At 52.2% G+C, this 19,089-nt stretch overlaps 1 protein-coding gene across 1 annotated transcript in view; it reads left to right on the top strand.

Annotated features, from left to right (window-relative positions):
• LOC144115179 (uncharacterized) overlaps nucleotides 1-19,089 on the top strand; it is a 180,882-nt gene that overhangs the window by 73,130 nt on the left and 88,663 nt on the right. Inside the window, exon 2 of the mRNA XM_077649422.1 lies at nucleotides 10,734-10,817. Coding sequence (XP_077505548.1) covers nucleotides 10,734-10,817 — 84 coding nt within the window. The remainder of the gene's footprint in view (nucleotides 1-10,733; nucleotides 10,818-19,089) is intronic.

The following is a 19,089-nucleotide window of genomic DNA, read 5'->3' as shown; positions in this document are numbered from 1 at the left end:
CGGAGAGACGAAGACGATCGCGAGGGCGCGCGCGCGCGCGTTGAACTTTTCACCATGCATACAGCCAGGGCCGGAGTACAAAAGATTAACGAATTATGCGAAGATTAACTGCGCGCTTCCCCCTTTCGGCGGGGCGGGTGCGAGGGCGGCGGGGGCGCGCGGCTGCAGCCTTGGCCGCTTTGACGCGGTGCCCATCAGTCACAATGGCGAGAGCTGGACGGCCATGTAAACTCTCTAGCCGCGCAGGGAACGGAACGTTGCGGAGCAGTGCCCCTCTGCTAGTTGGCGCGCGCGCGCTTCATTTTCTCAGAAAACTGGGCCAGTCAGCTGCGGCGCCCGCGGAAGAAGCCCGGCGACACGCCCTTCTCCCCCGCCTCCTCCAGAGGGTCGCCCCCCGCCGAGTGGTGCGTGCCCAACGACGGACGATTGACAGCGCCCGCGGCACAGTGCGGGCCGCCGCCGTCGAGCGGGGTCGACGAACGTTTCCTGCGCGCACGGGCACGCTCGCTGTGGCTACGGCGCGCACTGCTGGGCGGGCCGCCCTCTCCTGCCGCCAGTTTGCGTCTTCTTACGGAGATTTTCCGCCTCATTTCTCTCGTTTCGCGTTTGAGAGCTTCCTGATCGCTATCGGGAACTTTGCTGCAGTCTACTGCTACCGGCAAGCTTTCCCAGGAGGCGAGAGATCTGATTAAGAAACGCCAAGGCATAATAGCCTTTCAGACAGAATAGAACTGGCAGAGCTATGAAAGCTAATCAGCAAGCGCAAGGTAACCGACATAACGAAGCTTATTATGGAATAGAATCGAGCACGCTCTGAAGAACGAAGGTAGCCTAAATCAGATATATGCGCTAAGAGACAAGGAGGGCGATGTCATTAGCAATTTGAATACGATAGTTTTAATTATCTGAAGAGTTCTACACAAATCTGTACAGTAGCAATGTAATTAGGACGTTAATGAGAGAGGCTGTAGCGCACAGCAATGGGACGTCCCGCCAGTAACTAAAGAGGAGCCTTAGTAACGGCGCAAATGGGGAAAACAGCGAGTGAGTATCGGGTAACAGCAGGTTTGTTGAAGGATGGCGGGGAGATCGGGCTGGAAAAACTAGCTACCCTGTATACGCAATGCCTCCAGCGTACCGGAAGCTTGCAAGAACGCTAGCATTATCTTAATCCATAAGAAAGGAGACGTCTAGAACTTGAGAAAAATTACACACCAGTCTTATTGTCCCTTGTCTACAAGGTATTTACTAAGGTAACCGCTACTTGTGTCAAGACAACGTTAGACGTCAATCAACCAAATCACCGGGCAGGCTTTCGTAAAGGATATTCCACAATAGACTGTATTCACATTGTCAATCAGGCGATTGAGAAATGCGCAGGATATAACCAACCCCTATATATAGCCTTCATTGATTACGAGAGAGCATTTGACTAAGTCGAAACCTCAGCAGGCATTGCGGAATCAGGGCGTAGAAGGTATTATGCAAGAATACCAGAAGGTATCTACTATGCGACTGCACAGCTGTCATTGTCCCCCAGAAAGTCAGCAATACAGTTCAAATGAGGAAAGGCGTCAGGCAGGGATACACGATCTCGCCAATGCTATTCACCGTCTCTTAATACAGGAAGTATTCGTAGGTCGGGATTGGGAACAGTCAGGGATACGAGTTAATGGAGAATACCTATAGTAATATATGATTCACCGAAGAGATTGTCTTGCTGAGTCACTCAGGGGATGAATTGCAAAGCATGACTGAGACAGGCAGAGCAGAACGGTATGTCTAAAAATTAACATGCAGAAAACCATATTAATGTTCGACAGTCTAGCAAGGGAACAGCAGTTTACAACTGGCAGCAAGGTGATGGAAGTGGTAAAAGAATACGCCTACTTAGGGCAGGTAGTGACAGCTGATCCGAATCACGAGAGGGAAATAACTAGAAGGATAAGAATGGGGCGGAGCGCACATGGCAGGTACTCTCAGACCATGATATGTCAGCTCACCAATATCCCTCGAGAGGAAAGTTTATAACAGCTGTATCTTACCGGTACTCACCTACGGGGCAGAAACGTGGAGGCTAACGAAAACTGTTCAACTTAAATTGAGGACAACGCAGCGAGCCATGGAAAGAAAAATGATAGGTGTAACATTAAGAGACAGAAAGAGGGCAGAGTGGGTGATGGAACAAACGCTGGTTAATCATATCTTAGTCGCAATAAAGAAGAAATGGACTTGGGCAGGGCGTGTAATGGGAAGGTTGCAAGATGACCGATGGTCGTTAAGGGTAACAAACTACAATCCAAGATAATGCAAGCGTATGGCAGGGGCGGCAGTGAGATAGGTTGGGGGACGAGATTAAGAAGTTTGCTGGTATAACGTGGCCGTAGCTGGCACTTGATAGGGTTAATTGGAGACTCCAGATTTAGGAGAGACCTTTGTCCTGCAATGGGCTTAGTCGGGCTTAAGATGATGGTGATTTTATTTATAGTGCAATTGCAACATGGTTAGACGTTTTGTGATAGGCAGTGGCTAGTTCTGAAGGACAGTCCGCTGCGGTTTCGTTGCGAAGCAGCGAAGGCCTGGCAACAACGCCTACCGAGCGGTGTGCGCTGTCAGGACACCGGCGGGCGGCGCGTGGCTGCAGTGTGGAGCAACATTTTCTTGCCTCTAAGTTGCAGGTAACCTTGTCTGCTGCCGTTTTTTTATATATATCGAATTATTAATTTATCGAACTCTTTAGCGATCCCCTTCGAGTTTGCTATATCCGGTTTGGACTGAATCGCTAATGCGCATTCAGTGGCGCGCGTTATTTCGCCAATTTTAAATGCTCAGTTTTATTTTCTTGCGTTTGGTTTTGAACGGCGTTCTTTCTGTCCTGCAGTGACCTTTTTTTTTGCTTTTTGTCTTCTTTTTGCGACGTCTAATTGGCCGCACATTGCGTCGCCAGCTGCGTTGCTTCTTGCGGCATTTGATGCGCGACACAGTCTCCGGGACGTCACTGATAAGGATGAGAATTGAGAGTGCTATGTTTCACGTTCGAGTTGGTATTGGTTTGGTTTATGGGGATTTAACGTCCCAAAGCATCTCAGGCTATGAGGGGGACCTTCGTGAAGGGCTCCGGACATTTCGACCACTTGTGGTTCTTTAACGTGCACTGGTATCGCACAGTACACGGGACTCTAGAATTTCGCCTCCATCGAAATTCGACCACCGCGGTCGGGATCCAGCCCACTTCTTTCGAATCAGCAGGCGAGCGCCAAAACCACTGAGCCACCGCGGCGGCTTAGGAGCAGATATTGGTTTGACGCGATATATATTTTGCGTGTCCTCGCTGTTATAAAACTCTCACACTTTTTTGTGTGGCGAACGCAGCAAGGGCGGGAACGAAGACGGCAATGTGCTTTGCACAAAAAAAATAAAAGAAACGAGTAGAATAAGAATGAAATTCTTATATTCATTACCGCGACCCTGGCCTCCGTGCACTTCGAGCGGTTCCTTCGTGCATCTTACGCGACAACTTTGCGGCGTTGCAGGCAGCAGTGCTTGCGGCCATCTTGCGGTCCTTCACTAGCGGGCGGGAGAACTTCGCGCAGTTTGATTACGCTTGTGTGGCATGACGTTTTCGTCAAATCAGCCGACCTCTCTGTCTGCCTGTCACGCTGAAACTTGCGGAGCCCAGCTGCCGGCTACAGTCATGTTCATGGCCTTCATACCATGCGATGGAGAAATTTCTTTTTAGATTGTAATCATTGCGCTTTCCAGATGTCTAAACGCGTCTGACAATGATACAAAAGCTCATGAAGCTCTTTCTGATAGCACGCACCAGCACTCGCCAAGGCATCTATCTGTATTGTTGGCGTAAAGATTTCAGGAAGTTTTTTTTTTCATCTTCCTCCTTTTAGTCCCCTAATCCCTCTTCCCCAGTGCAGGGTAGCCAACCGGAACCCCTTTCTGGTTAACATCCTTGTCTTTCTCTCCTCCTCTTTATCTTTTTTTTTCATCAGTGAAACCCGTAATCGTGAAATGTATGGAGCGTGTAATGCGTAGCCTGGTACAACTTGCCATTTCGGCCGGGTTATCGTGTTCCTTATTATGGAGGTTCGCATATATGTCGACAACCTTCCCGTCTTTCAGGGTTACCGAGACGCCATATCCGGGTTTGGGGGCAGAGTGCAGTGTTCGTACGCAAACCTAGAAGGACTAAATCTGAAGTGACTTGAATGACCAGACGTAGGATGTATAGACTTCAAGAGCTGGTGAAAATCATGCCATTACTTTTCCTTTCCCAAAATATGTTACAGGTGTAGCAAGAGATTCCCTCCTATAGCCAAGGGCTCTGAAGCTAATTTGAAGGCGAAAGCCTTTAATGGCTCATACTCGCGTCCGTCCGTTACATCCTAAGTCACGTGACCGTGTCCTTCCGTTACATCATCACCTAGATCACGTGACAAGGTCACGTGATAACAACCGGACCTGTAAACTTGGGACCTTGGCACGCACGTACCGTAAGTCTTAACTCGGGAACTAAAAAGGTTAAGAGAAAAACCGCCGAAGAATGGTTGCTTCAGACAGCGGAGGACCGCACCCAACCCGCAACCCGGCGAGGGAGCCAGTGCTCAGTTACCGTCGCAGTCTTTCGGTAGGGTGGAATGCCAACCTGAAGTGCATCGCATGTGGCACTGCACAGAATTCCAACCCACCTGCTACCTCCCACGCGTATGGCGAGCTCTCTTAATCACTACGACACGGCTCTGGTGCTGGTACAAGGTTTAGTTAAGATTTATATACAGTAATGATATCGAATGATAATGAATTCTAGCGCGGCAAATTCAAATCCAAATCAGTGCAACGAGTAGCAAACGGCTTTCGCCTTCCCGCACTTAAGATATATCTAAGTGCCTCCGACGATTTTTGTTTTGTGGTGTTGCTTGTCGTGCATCCCATTTTATTTCTGCCTCAGGAAGTCAGAATTGCCCGATGAGAAGAAAAGAAAGTGGCTGCTATACTCGCTTGCACTCTGCTCCACCCTCCCCCTGGTGATGCTTTCACGCACACCTTCCGCCATTGCAGCTGCTCCCCGGATTGGTCACACTCTTCAGGGAGCCTCAACGGCGCTTGCGGTGCAAGCTTGGCCGAAGGCTTGCGCTGCTTCTTCACGCTGAGCAGCGCTGACAGTTGCGTCATCAGGAGTTCAGCCAAATGGGTCGCAGAGAGAAAGAGCTGAACTGAGTAGACGACGTTTTGAGGCTTTCAGTCAAGACCCGTGGCCACCACGCAGACTGCGCCAGAGTAATATGGTTGAACCGTTCGGTCGCTCCGACGTTTTCATGCGAAGCCGCGATTTTTCTCTTTGTGGCCACATAACGCTAACAGTTACGGTGGTGTAATAATAATAATAATAATAATAATAATAATAATAATAATGAATACAAAAGTAAAAATATAGAGACATCACCGCTGCTATAGATATTTGCTGCCAAGTTCATAGCAGGCTTGCAGGGCGATGGCACAGCGCAGCGAAAGTTTCGCTGTCAGCTTGGCCCGCCCCGAAGGAACAGGTAAGCGAAATTTATGCCAGGCGCCTGCGTATAAGGCCGCCCCGGACATCGCGCTAAAGCCAGACGCCGCCGTCCGTGAACAGCGTCACAGCTTCTCCTCGCCCCGTAGGGAAACGGGAAAACGCGCCGACAGCTTGCTATGGCTTTGTGCGCGCGTCCGTCGTTCCCACTGGCGGCAACCCTCCGCGTGCCGTAGTCGAGCGCCGCCGCAGCGGCCCGCGGAAGAAATAGCAGGCTGCCCTACATTTAATGTGCGGATTCCGCCCGCTCGCGGTGCGCGTACGAGCCTAATTATTTTTTCTCCATCCCTGCGCACGCCTGCCTATACATTTACCTCCGAGTAGCGCCCTGTCAGGCCGACGAATGCGCGTCGACTACATCTGTCGAACACGACTGCCGGGCAGCCTTAGCACCTCGCGTGGAGGCTTTCCTCGTCGGCGCGTCTTTGGGCGCGTTAAGCAGAGAGTGATGATTTGTGTCCCATCGTGCGCGCGAGGAAAATAAAATTGCTTTTCTTCGATTGGAGTAATTTTCCTCGTTTGGCTCTCCCTCCCTGTCGGCGCCACGAGATCCCCTCGAGATTAGCGCACCGGAGCAGCCAACCGTGACGGGAGATTCGGCGATGGAAGGCTGCCGAAGCGCATGGGCGATGTGGAGCAATAAGTTTCCCCGCGCACGCGGTTTGGATCGCGCTAATCGGCTGCCGTTTTTATTCGTTCTTTTTTTTGTGTGGAGCGGCTTTCGGTGGTTCGCGCTTGTGCATAATCAGCTTCGCGGACGCCGGCCGGTCATACTTTCCTTCGGAGGAGCAGAATTACGAGCGCGCGGTCGTTTTTACGCATTTCACTCCGCCCTCATTTCGGCTTAAATGCGGGCCCCACTGCGAGCCGTCCAGCCGCGCGAAACCCAGGGCTCCGGTCATTGGCTCGGCGGCCGAGCTGCAGCGTCGTTGGGGCCCCCCGCAGTTGGCTCCGTAGCCTCGTCTGGAGCGAGGTGCTAGATTTTCATCGCGCTGATGACGGTACTTTCCGCGTTTCGGTGGTTTTAGGCCGCCCTCTGTAAATGCAATTCTTCATATCTATATACATTCCATATATATACCTAAGGTGTGGCGCTAGTCGTTCGAGCTCCAAGTGGTGTTTCTTGGGAAGCGTTCTACACTTCGCTCCCTGCCCACAAAAGTGGCCCCCAAAAGCCGGTTTTTGAAAACTACCAAAATCGGGGGGATTTTAGCGGCTTCCTGTCGACCTGACGCGGTTGGAGGGTGTGGAGTATCGATTTCGCGCATTGTCCCACGTGCAGGTCGGTTTCGACAACCGTATCGCGCCTCGCCGCTTTCTCTGCGAAGTCGGCGCGGAGCTGAGGCAGCCGAAACTGCAAGCTCACGCGTGTCTGGCGGATTCTTTGCTGCTTAACGTCAAGACTCCAGGAAGCTAACCAGCAGGAACTATGCGGTCATCGGGGCATATTTGTTCCGAGCAGCACTTCCGCCACGCACGCTGACGTTTCATCCCTTCTTGTTTTTATATTGCCAGAAACGGGGCACCCTGTAGTACCTCACCATGGCCTCTTTGGTCGGTGCCCCGCACTCGCGACGCTCTCCGCACATCTAGCCGCATGCAGAGGAGTCCGGCAGCGGGGCATACATACAGCAGGATCATGATGCACGCCACAGACGCGCGTGGCCCCGCTACCGTCGCTATCGTATGTGCACTACCGGGCTCGTTGCGCGCACGAGCAACGAGTTTGTACGTAGGCGGCGTGTGTTCATACTGCCCCCACTCGCCTCGCCCCGTGTGACCGTCTCCCGCGTATTACGGTAATCACCCCGCTTTGGCCTCGCGCATGCTAAAGAACAATACCGGTGCTTTTCCCCTTTTGTTCACCCCCGTGCTGCGTCCGATTTCGCCCTCGCGAGTGCGCCGAGCAGCCGCGCACCTGTTTAGGCATTTAGGGCGCCCTCCCGGCCGCTGCTCGCGCGGATGCGATTCTAGACGCGCGCGTCGAGCTTGGCGCTGTCTTCTTCGCTCTTCCGCCGTTCTATTTATAAGGACGACACGGACCGCGCAGGGAGAAGGGAATGGAGTGGGTTGACGGGTGGCGTCGCAATTAAATTTACCCTTGCACGAAGTTCTCCGGAGCGTGCCTCCTTGGCCGGGTAATCCGCTTCTTCTTCTTCGTGCCACTGGGGCAGGCAGCGGTTGACCGCTCAGGGGTTATCTATAGGTGCCCGATTCCACTCCGATGCGCTGACCTACATGTTTTGTCGACTGGCTGCCTGCACGCGCGTGATGCGCGACGCATCTGCCGCGGTCCGCGCCTGCGGGCCGGGCGGCTGAAATGCGGGACCATTCTCTTCGCGCGGCTCTGCCTTTCTCTTTTGTCGTCGTCCGCGGTACGTGCGCCAGCTTTGTGCGCACGTGTGTCGCGCTCGGGCAACGTTGCGTAGCACACGCGCTCTGCTCGGGGATACGTGCACGCGGCCCGGTTGCCGGATCTGGCATTAATTTGCCCGCTCGCCGTCAGCGTCTTGGATCTGTGGTTAGTGTCACGAGAAAATGCGAGGTGTCAGTGCACTTCGAGGATGGCTTTCCCGGCGCGCCCCAGAGGAGCATAAACCTATCGCTCCCGAGGTGCCCGCGTTACTTCTTTGCGAACGAGTTGCTTAGTGCTGAGTCTGCAGCCGTAAGAGGAGAGCCATTTATCTCTCTCTCTCTCCCTTGTGGCGCTCGCGTCTTCTCCGATAACCGTGGGCCGTCATTCTGCTGTGTTGTTTGACCTTAATTAGCTTGCACCGCTTGTCAGGTATAGCGACGCATAACGATTTCTATTTTGCCGGCAAGGAAGTATACTTAGCGTGTCTACCTACTTGAATGCTAATATTCTCTCCCGTTGTGGAACAGTGGGGTGGGTTCTTTACTTTGTTGGACTGTATACTTGCTTTTCTCTTGGTATACCTGCCGTATTTTATAATCACAACACACCTTTCTGCATGTCTTCATAATACTTGCTTGTGATCACGAGAAGACATCTGGAATCTTACCGGAAAATGGGAACCGTGTTGAATGCTGATCTCCCGTGTTGAAGGAGCTTCGCTGAATATTATCCTGCGGAAGCCAGAACCTCATACGAAGGAGCTTGGAATTTCTTTCTGTAGCGCGCACTCATTCACAGAGAGATCTTCAATTCTGAATGCGTGACGAGTCGAAGAGCTATGAGCACAGAGTTGCAAAATTGTATTTGCGCCACATGCTTCCGCGGAGAAACAGTATTGCTGCCCAACACTAATTGCCTCCTGTCGGCGACCTTTATGCTGCGTGTCCAACACCCACTTTCCGCTGAACACGCCCAGAGTGCCTTGTCCTGCTCGTGTAATTAGCGGAGCAATGCCTACGCAGCCAGTCGACTGCAGGTCTGATCCAGTCACGCAGTAGATTAGTAACCGGCGGGATTGTGCGGCCGCCTTCGCCCGGCTCAAGGCGTCTTTCCTTTTAACGAAAGGGCATTTTCTCTCGCGCACAGTTAGCTCCTGATTTACTTGGGTCTGCTGCGTGCCCAAGCTGGGTACGCGCGCTCCCGCGCTACCTGCATTGCTTTGCTCAGTGTGGTGCTGAGTGAAGTGAATGCATTAAATGGCTCATCGACACGAGAGGCTGGCGTCCCCAAAAATTGGCGGCGTTACAAAACTCGTGATTGGTCGAAGCCGTGTGTCGTCATCAAAAAAAAAGGGGGGGAGAGATGCGAATTTTAACCAGTAACAGACAGCACTAGCACTTACAACTGTACCTACTACAAAGGAATAGAAAGTAATTAAAATAGCATTCGTCGCCATGAGTGGATTTGTTTCGCTCCATCGAAATCGAAGACGACGGCAGTGCGTCGCGTGCAGCGTCAGTCAAACTTTATGAAAGTAAATCATGGTGTTAGCATATAGCTAATCGTAATATACGGAGCGTGTTTTGTCGTCTGATTATTCGTACCCTATGACCACTCACGATTTAGCAGCTATATTTGTTTGAAGCCAGCTTTCAATTGTTATGATGCTTTGGCAGAAAAGTCTGAAAGCTCACTTGTTGAAAAGACGTCGTTAGGTGACACAGCATCTCCCTGCGCCATGTGGGTAAGATCAACGCCTGGAGAAGGGGGCGCTCGCGCTTTCGGCATCAGTGAACAGCTCACAGCTACGGGCGCTGAATGTGCGGACTAAGTGCTCGCGCCTCAAAAAAGAGTTCGAATTTGCGGCGTCTTTCTTTTTGACAGCTCAGAATAACTGCTCAAAAGAATAATTTCGCAAACTGATTTTCACGCACGTATACCTTCGTGGTTATGTACAGCTGGAATGTTTGCGATATATGTATTTAGCCTGCGGATGCAAGAACACTACGACTTTTGGAAGCTGGCCGTCACACAACTACTCATTTCGCTCACGTACAGTGCACAGTTTTGTTTCCTCAAAGCTTGCCTATACTCTACGGTTAACGTGGATATCCTCGTATAGTTTTATGGCCTCCTTACATGATGTCAAGAATCAAGAGCGTGATGCCCGTTCATACTCTCGTAGACACTGCATCTGACCTTTTTTTTTTTTAATGGTAGGAACCTTATTTATTTATCCTTCATGTTTTCTGTTTTCTTTTATTCTAATTACTAACAGACGAGTGAAAAGCATTAAATACTTATTTTTAGACCTTGATGGTTTGAGCGTGTGGGAGAAAATGGTAAATTTTACAGGCTACAGTACGCCTCGAGATGAAATGAAAATCGCAGTGTTTTGCTGTTGTATACAGTAAGTGCCTCGAGCTTCAAAGTTTTTCGAATACGTAATTTTTGTTCAGAGTCTATTTGAGCGAAATGCGAGCAAACGTGCGTTCGTTACAGAACGTTGCATTTACTTTACTTTTCATTAAAAAAAAAGGTCTTGCGTAAATTGATTTCGCTTCCAGACTGGGCTCACTCTCGCACCTCGTTTTACAAACGAGCCCTACACTTCTATCTGATTTGCGCTTCGCCATTCTGACGTTTCTACCGCGGGTTGTGGGAAGGGGGGGGGGGGGTAGCGTAGGCATTTCTTTCTTCGTTGTATTGTGCACAGTGTGCAACGGCCGCGGCGCTCTTGATTTGCTTCTGCGACGCTTCGAAACTGATTGCTGTCACTGGGTCTTCCCTCGTGCGCAGGATGCCGGCTACGGGACCAGCAGTGCCGACACCGTGGTCCCATCGCTCAGGCCGGATGCGGCGGCCAAGTCGCTGCTGAGTCTGGTAAAGTGGCCCTGTCGTGTACTGGGCGCGCGCGCGCCCTCTGCCGGTTTTGCACTGCGAATCGAGGGCACCTCGTGGGCCTGTGCTCTTGACCCGGCGACCGCGCCCAAATTCGAGGAAACGGTCTGTGGGCGACTTGCAGAGGCGCTTACCGCGGGCAATGGAACGAGCTAAGAATCAGCTTACGAATGAATGAACGTACTACCTCTTCTCGTTTTTTTTTTTTTTTGAAAGGTATTTGTGCTTCCGTAATGCCCAACGGGGTACTCGAAAACGCGCTTTTTTGTGTGCTATATTTACCTGTAACCGACTGGCTTTGGAGGTTCCACTCTGATGAGTTCTCTTGTGCCCTCTGAAAGCAAGTTGCGAAGTTCTATACAACGCACACTACCTGATGCTTCAGGAAGAGTGCCATAAGCCTGCATGTTCGGTCTGTTGGCTTTTTGGCGGCATTAAAAAAAAAAAAACTTGAGTGTTACAGTTTATTTATTTTTTGTTTCGGCTCATTCCACGTGAGCTAACAGCATCATTAATCTATTCGCGTCCGCTGGAGGACAGACGCCTTCTCCCATTAACTTCCTACCCAGCCCTGTGCCTGCGCCAGCCGCGGTAACAGTGCCCCAGCGGATTTCCTAGCCTCATATCTACACCTGATTCCGTGCCATATCCGCTCTGTTACCCTGAAAATGCCATCGGTTATTTGTTTTCAGGACTACGTGCCGTTCCCCATTTCCTCCATTTGGTATCGGCAAGAATGTCGTTAACTCGTGTTTGCACTCTGCTAGAGCGCACCGCTCTCTTGCAGCCTTCTTTAACGTTAGCCGTGTCATCTCCATTCCTTATAGCTCGCTGCACTGTCTCTAACTTGACATTAAGCTTCTTCGTTAACTTCTAACTTTCGGATCCTGGTGCGAAGTACCCTTCTTTTGAGGTCTGTAGGTAAGCTGAAGGACGCCTGCTAAGTGCATTCCAACTCATTCTTGTTCTCCTGGCTGTTCCTTTCGCTTGCTCGGATCAGCGGTCACTCTTTGGCTTCGACGTGCTCCCTCACTGCTTATAGCACTCCTGATGACAGTGATTTTTTGTCAGGCTGTTCATCAATTCCTCGAGTCTTCTTCATAGCATACTTTGCACGCGCCTCTCGTCGTACTTTGCCTTATCATGTTTTCAGTCAATGCGCTCCAATTTTCCACCCCTGAGCTACTTAACAGGGCAATGCCATCAGCCATTCGGGATTCGGGAATCTGAAATATTACAGCGAAAGCTCTAATCCGGACGTTCAGAGCCTATAGAAAAACCGTCTCTTGCATGTATGTGCCTAGCGCGAGCGCTTCGTCCCGCGGCACAGCCCGCTCATTGTCATCTCATGCGTAGCACTAACCCGGAGGTTCTGATCCGAGCAAAATAGTCTTTTTGCGCGTCCGCTAAAAAAAAAGACAAAATTGAATCGGTCGTCATGCGTGCGCCTCAGTTCGGTCATTCATGCACGTGAAATCAGCAAAATCAGTTTACAAATAGAAAAAGCCCGTGACTTCGCTCTGAATCGAATGTTGTAAACGTACTACGTCATTCTTTGTCCATTAAGACGTGCGCCCAGTTCTTCTCAATGTACCGGTTGGCTACCCTGCATGGGGATCGAACGCAAAAGAAGGGAATAAAAGGCGGAGAGAGGAGATGCGGGAGGTGCACACTGCCACAATCTCTCGCTCAAGCGCGACGCCCTCAGGGAGCGAAGCAGTGCATGGCAGGCCTTCAGGGCTGACGACCGCCAAGGCCACCTGCCAAGGACTCTGTTTTCTAACGCTCTCATATGTACTCCTTGTAAACGTGCGGTGAATAAGAGCGGGCGTTTGAAACCCCTTCTGTTCTGCATTGCCTTACCCCTGTTGTTCAGGACTCAATTGGGTCGCTGCAGTGCATTTTCTGGCACATTCGCACGCGCTTTCTCGGAGTTACGCATTACGTCCGTATGTTATGTGTTTTAATTCGATCAAATCATTTTATAGTACCTACAGAAACAGTGTACAGGGAAAGCTCCCTCGGTATCGCTCTTGGGTGCTGAGGATCCAGACGCTCTCATTTGGTGTTAATTTCTAAGTCAAAGTTATTTAACCGGAAAGAAAGCTTGTGCAGAGGTTACTAAGCGAGGAGGTTGCGTAATCTGTGACAGTAATGAGAGTGTAGAACTGTGGCATATGCATGACGTGCGCTGCGTGCCGATCTGGCTAGGCGTCTTGCGTGCAAACATCACATGCGGCACGCGCGCGCGCCATCGACGCTTGGCGCACACGTGGCTGAGTCCCTTCTCTCGACCGAGACGGCTCCGGTTGCTGCTGCTCCGTCTGTTTGCCTATACGCTGCGCGCTTGGTTTTCACGCGTGAAGTTCACCGTCGGCTCACAAGGCGCAGCTCTCGGGACGCCCAAACGTCCGCCGTCTCCCAGGGTCACGATAACGCAGCGGCGGTGTCTTCTTGCGGGGAAACTGCGAGCGAGTTTCGGCGTACCCCTGGCAGAGTGCGGCTACGTCGCAGTGGCTGGGAAAAGCGTCTCTCTGCCGGGAAAAGCAGCGGGCGTTTCCATCTTATCTCTTTGCCGTGTCATTTGGCTGGCGTAATTTGACTACAGGACGTTCCTTTGGACTTCCTCGTTTTGTGGGCGTGCTTTGTTTCTCTGTCTTCGGCTAAACGCTTCCTCGTCAGCAGCTCTAGCTTTTGCGGGCTGAGGTTATATGCGTGCGTGCGCGCATGCGTGTTGGAGTATATATGGCGGTGCGAGAGAGGCACGGTACGACGAGAATTTTTCTCTTGCACACGCTTTTGCGTGAAGGGAATTGTCTCCTAGTCTCGAGGTACTGCGCTGGAGCCTTGCATTCTGACAACAGCGCCGCAACGCATAGCTTTTCGAGCGGCGCCATCTGTCGCCTCTGGGCGCAGCCGTCCGCGTCCCGCGGTAGCCGCACGCAACGCGCGACTGCGTGATCCGGGCCACACGTATGTAGTGGCGCTATGTATCTGTCGCCGTGTATAATGTTCCGTTGTTTCCGTCCTGCCCAAGCGACCACAGCTGGGTAGCTCTTCTTGCGAGTGCAATCGAACAATCGCAAAGCCGCCCAGACAGCGCGGGATCCTTGGTGTAATGGTGTACATTGTTCATGCTTCGCTGCACTGTACTGGCATAACTAGGTTCGAAACTGTTGGGCCAAACCACGGGCGCTGTTTGGCGCTATTAAGTCACAAAGAGCGGCGACGGAACGGGCATAGTAGCGCGCATTTCTGGGCCGTTTTAAGTACCGTCGTGTTTACCGTGGTGCCCGCTGGATCACGCTAGGGGCTTTCGCGAAGCCACGTGACTAATTGAAACGGGCTGCCTCTTCTGCTGGCTCCAACGCGTCTTTCAAGAAGCCAGCGCCGTGGTCGGTTCTGCTCGAAGTGGCACTTATTTCCGTTTGTCTGCTAGGAAACACACAGGCGCGCCGATGGGGAGGAAGGCTTTCAGTGCCTGGAAACGCTGCAAAGTTTTCAGCTGAAGCCCATTATACCTGCGGCTCGATCGTCACGTACGCGGAGCTAGGTGGTCGAAGCGATGACCCCGGAGCTAATCATTTCCAGCTTTCAAAGTGCGGTGCCATTGCAGCTTCCGGGCCCTCCAGCGTAAAGCGCCATGGGCTGTGTTCTTGGTCTGCCACTGAGTTTCCAAGGCGCAACTCCGGGTCAATAACGCGTCTGGTTTCCGACATGTCCCCCAACGCAAATGATAGGAGTCTTGCAGCGGTCGTGCTTCATCGTCACAGACGGTCAGCTCTAGTTCGTCGCCTCGCTGCAGGCCCCTGCAACGTGCAGTTTAAATGCGAAACCGCGTCGCCGTGTGACGTCATCATGAGGGCCGCTCGCTTTTCGCTGCCGTATATCGACGTGGTTAGCGGGGAAACATGCCGAAACGAGCAGGGACGCGGCTCATACTTCACAGCGGCGGCTGTGCGGGTGTTTTGAGGCGTTTGCGGCGTAAATGCCGTCGTCGTTGCTGTAGTGCCTCATGCTGTCTGAGCCGAAAATGTACTCACTTGCACCTGCCAGCTGTACGTAGTCTCGGTCTGGGTTCTGTCCAATGAGAATTCAGGCCTTAAAGTGGCACTGTTGCGAAGTAAAGGGGGTGCAGCTGAGTCACTTTTTCGTGCCGGTGCATGGCCGGCAGTCTGGGAGTTCTTAGCGGTGTAGGAAACATCGCCGTCGGCATCTACTTGAAGCACGCTGTTGTAAATCAGGACAGCTGGGGCAAAGTTTTACTCCGACCACACTCAGACATGTCTTTCCGCTTTTGGCTGCTGACCTAAGTATACGACAGAGCACTGGGGCGTTTTTGCGTATCGATGGAGGAGAAGAGAAAAAGCGCCAGCCGTGTGCCAGGCGATGTCGGTGCACGTTAAAGAACCTAGCTGGTCTAAATTAAACCGAAGACCTCTGCTACGGCATCTCTTTCTCATCTCCTTCTTTCACTCCCTCCTTCATCTCTTCTCTCACGACGCGGTTGAGGTGTTCGCCATGAGTGAGTCCTTTATTCGTAGCCCCCCCCCCCCCCCCCCCCAACTTATCTGTGGACTCCACGGAAATTTCGCTTATTTATGATGCGTTGTTAGGCTACCCAACTTGGGAGGTGCGTGTAAATCGTCAGCGTTGGTTCACGCTGTTGACTTTTTATTTTTAATGAGCACTGATTTGTTTTTGTTTCGATCTTGATTAAATCACACCAGGAAGCGAAAGTTCCTTTTCAGTTTTGTTTTTTCTCAGCTGCTAGACGTCTTGTCGTTAAGACAGCGCGAAATGTCTAACGATAATCGTGCGACCTTCGCGACGTGTTGACAAAGCTCTGCAACTTAATTGTGAGACCGACTGCAAATATATGCCTGCGTTGCAGTCACCTAATCACTGGTTATTAGCCGCATTACGGCACCGCTGCGCTCTGCCCGCCGGAGCGGGTCGCGCGCGTGGGGCGTTGTGCAAGGAAGCCCGCGGAGACGTTTTCATTACCTGTCGGCAGTTTGCGGCTCTGATTGTCTTTGCGCCGCACAGGGGACGCCGCCGTCGATCTGTGCGTGCGGCGGCGTCGTCACCGAGGGGTCACCGCGAGGGGGTGCTGTTAGCCACGTTTCCCGCTGGGTAACCCGCGGCGAACAATGGTGTGAAAGTGATTGAGGTAAGCGACCGGGGGTCATTACGTAATTACTGCTGCGGCGCACCGCCGAGACCTAAACGCTGCATGCTGCGGAGCTCCCCCCCGTTCGAGCACCTGGTGCTTTGCAACCCTTCACCCCCTCCCTCACTTCCTCCCACCTGCGGCGCGCGTCGTCCGATTGTGCGTGCGTGTATGTATGTACATACACGGCGGGTCTTTTGTCCCACATTGAGCCAAGTTGGAGAACAATTGAAGTTTTGCATCTGGCGGGCCGTTGGCAGCGGTGTATCCGGATGGTCCCTTTATGTTGTTGCTCGCGAAGCCGCTTCCACTCGCTCGGTAACAACAGCAGCCTCGTGTCGCCGGGGTCGAGCGCCCCCTCCTCCGTCCGGCATAGTGCATGCGGTTGCACCACGCGGAAAGCCTCGCGTCCGTTTCGATTGGGAGTAATTGAGCCCCCCCCCCCCCCCCCCCCCCCCCTTATAGGAAGAGGGGCATTTGTCTCGAGCTGCAGCCTCCGACGCATGGTATGCATGCCCGGAAGCTTCGCGGGGCTGCCCGGCTATGCGATGACGTTTTCGATACCGCGTTGGGGCGGTCGACCCCTGCCCGGTCTGTGATGAGCGGCGAGCGTCATGGGGTTGGCTCGGGTCGTTGGTGGGGACCCACCGATTTCGATCGGAACGCTTGCGGTGGGCTCATTGCACCACTGCCTGTGCGGGCGACCCCGTAGTCGTTTGGACGGGGGGGGGGGGGGGGGGGGGGTATTGCTAGCTGCGCCCCAGCGACGTCGGCGGTAGAGCATTTTGGACGAAGAACGGAGCGGCGAACGGATATGCGTTGAAGTGTGTTCCACAGCGGAGCAGTGGCCTCCAAAGAAAGAATACCTTGTTAGGTCGTCGTCAGGGCTCGATAAATGGCTTGAGGGAGCAGATTGTGATGGGGCGCACGTGTACCTTTCAGGAGAAGTTGATGGCCGGAAGGGCGAGTGGCTGCAGCCAGCGGGGCTAATATGAACGGTTTAAGCACGGTACATTAGCTGCAGAAGAATGGGCCTGTAATTAAGCTTACGGAGGAATTGTCATAATGGTGATCCGCCAGTGCTAGTGGGCCGTAAAGCTGGCAGCGGTAAAACTATAAATGTAGCTGAAAGATAATACGGCACATTGTTTCGCTGTTATAAAGTTATCCCGCTCCTCAAGAGCCCAGTGACGATTACTGAAGGGTGAGGAACTGCGGCTGTTTTCGACGATCAAAGCGGGGCTGCATCCTTCGCCCTTGCGGTTTCATCCAAAAGAAGCTGCCTTTTCTAGATTGTCGCGCTGCGCTTTCTTTATACTCCGTTAGGCACAAAACTTTGGAAGCAAGCTTTTTGACCATTTCTGGCTGATTAGCCGCCATGCGCCCAGAAGGGGTGTGCGCGCACGTGCGAGTGCAACGCGTGGTGATGAGCATGGAGCCACATAGAGCTTCTCTTTTGATTGTGGCTATTACTGCTTGCCCTGAAAATGGCGAATATTTTAAACCTCGACGTTCAACTTGGACGGAACGGTGTCTTTAAGAGTTTGTCGAAGCTGCTGCACATCGAATGGTCCACTATACACCGTTACCTGTGCACTTTTCCCAACGTGCGAGCTGGCGCGGAGTTTATTTCCCCTATTCGCTGCCACACCAAAGCTAAAGCCTGTTACTCGACGGCTGTCATCCCAGCTTTGCCTTCGGGAAAGGAAGAATCAGCGTCTCGTACGCGTGTACTCAGGAGTTCCAAATGTCGTCTGTCGTCTCAAATGCCGCTGTTGTCCTGCACACGACGTTTTTCCGGGTTATTCGAGTCGACGGAGCGCCCTGGAGACATTCAAGACTTTCAAACGCCTTCTAAACGCGAGCCCGTACAGTGTGCTGTCGTCCGCGCGTCTTCGTGCTATCTTGTGGAAAACCAAAATGTTTAAAGTTGATGTTCGCTTTTATTTAACAAACTCTGACACTCGCATTACGTGCTTAGTTTCTTTACCTTTTATATAAAAGGCCAAGGTATCTGCGTAACATGGCACCTCCAGTGGCGATCTTCGATCTCATCGGCTTCGACCGTTCTTCCTTAGTTTCGGGCTCCGGCTGAGCCATCCTCAAGGGCCGCCGAAAGTCTTCATCGGCGGCACCTTTTTCTCTGATTGGTAATTTGTGGCGATCTTTGATCTCATCGGCTTCGACCGTTCTTGCTTAGTTTCGGAGTCCGGCTGAGCCATCCTCAAAGGCCGCCGAAAGTCTTCATCGGCGGCACCTTTTTCTCTGATTTGTAATTTGTGGCGATCTTCGACCTCATCGGCTTCGACCGTTCTTCCTTAGTTTCGGACTCCGGCTGAGCCATCCTCAAAAGCCGCCGAAAGTCTTCATCGGCGGCACCTTTTTCTATGATTCGTAATTTGTGGCGATGTTTGATCTCATCGGCTTCGACTGTTCTTCCTTAGTTTCGGATTCCGGCTGAGCCATCCTCAAAAGCCGCCGAAAGTCTTCATCGGCGGTACCTTTTTCTCTGATTTGTAATTTGTGGCGATCTTCGACCTCATCGGCTTCGACCGTTCTTCCTTAGTTTCGGAGTCCGGCTGAGCCATATCCTCAAAGGCCGCCGAAGGTCTTCATCAGCGGCACCTTTTTCTCTGATTTGTAATTTGTGGCGTTCTTCGATCTCATCGGCTTCGACCGTTATTCCTTAGTTTCGGCTTCGACCGTTATTCCTTAGTTTCGGACTTCGGCTGAGCCATCCTCAAAAGCCGCCGAAAGTCTTCATCGGCGGCACCTTTTTCTCTGATTTGTAATTTGTGGCGATCTTCGATCTCATCGGCTTCGACCGTTCTTCCTTAGTTTCGGACTCCGGCTGAGCCATATCCTCAAAGGCCGCCGAAAGTCTTCATCGGCGGCACCTTTTTCTCTGATTTGTAATTTGTGGCGATCTTCGATCTCATCGGCTTCGACCGTTATTCCTTAGTTTCGGCTTCGACCGTTATTCCTTAGTTTCGGACTTCTTCTGAGCCATCCTCAAAAGCCGCCGAAAGTCTTCATCGGCTGCACCTTTTCCTCTGATTTGTAATTTGTGGCGATCTTCGA

This window comes from Amblyomma americanum, chromosome 1 (genome assembly GCF_052857255.1).
Source record: "Amblyomma americanum isolate KBUSLIRL-KWMA chromosome 1, ASM5285725v1, whole genome shotgun sequence".
Taxonomy (NCBI): Eukaryota; Metazoa; Arthropoda; class Arachnida; order Ixodida; family Ixodidae; genus Amblyomma; species Amblyomma americanum.
Note: the sequence above shows the minus strand (reverse complement) of the source record. Positions and strands in the feature narration are given on the sequence as shown.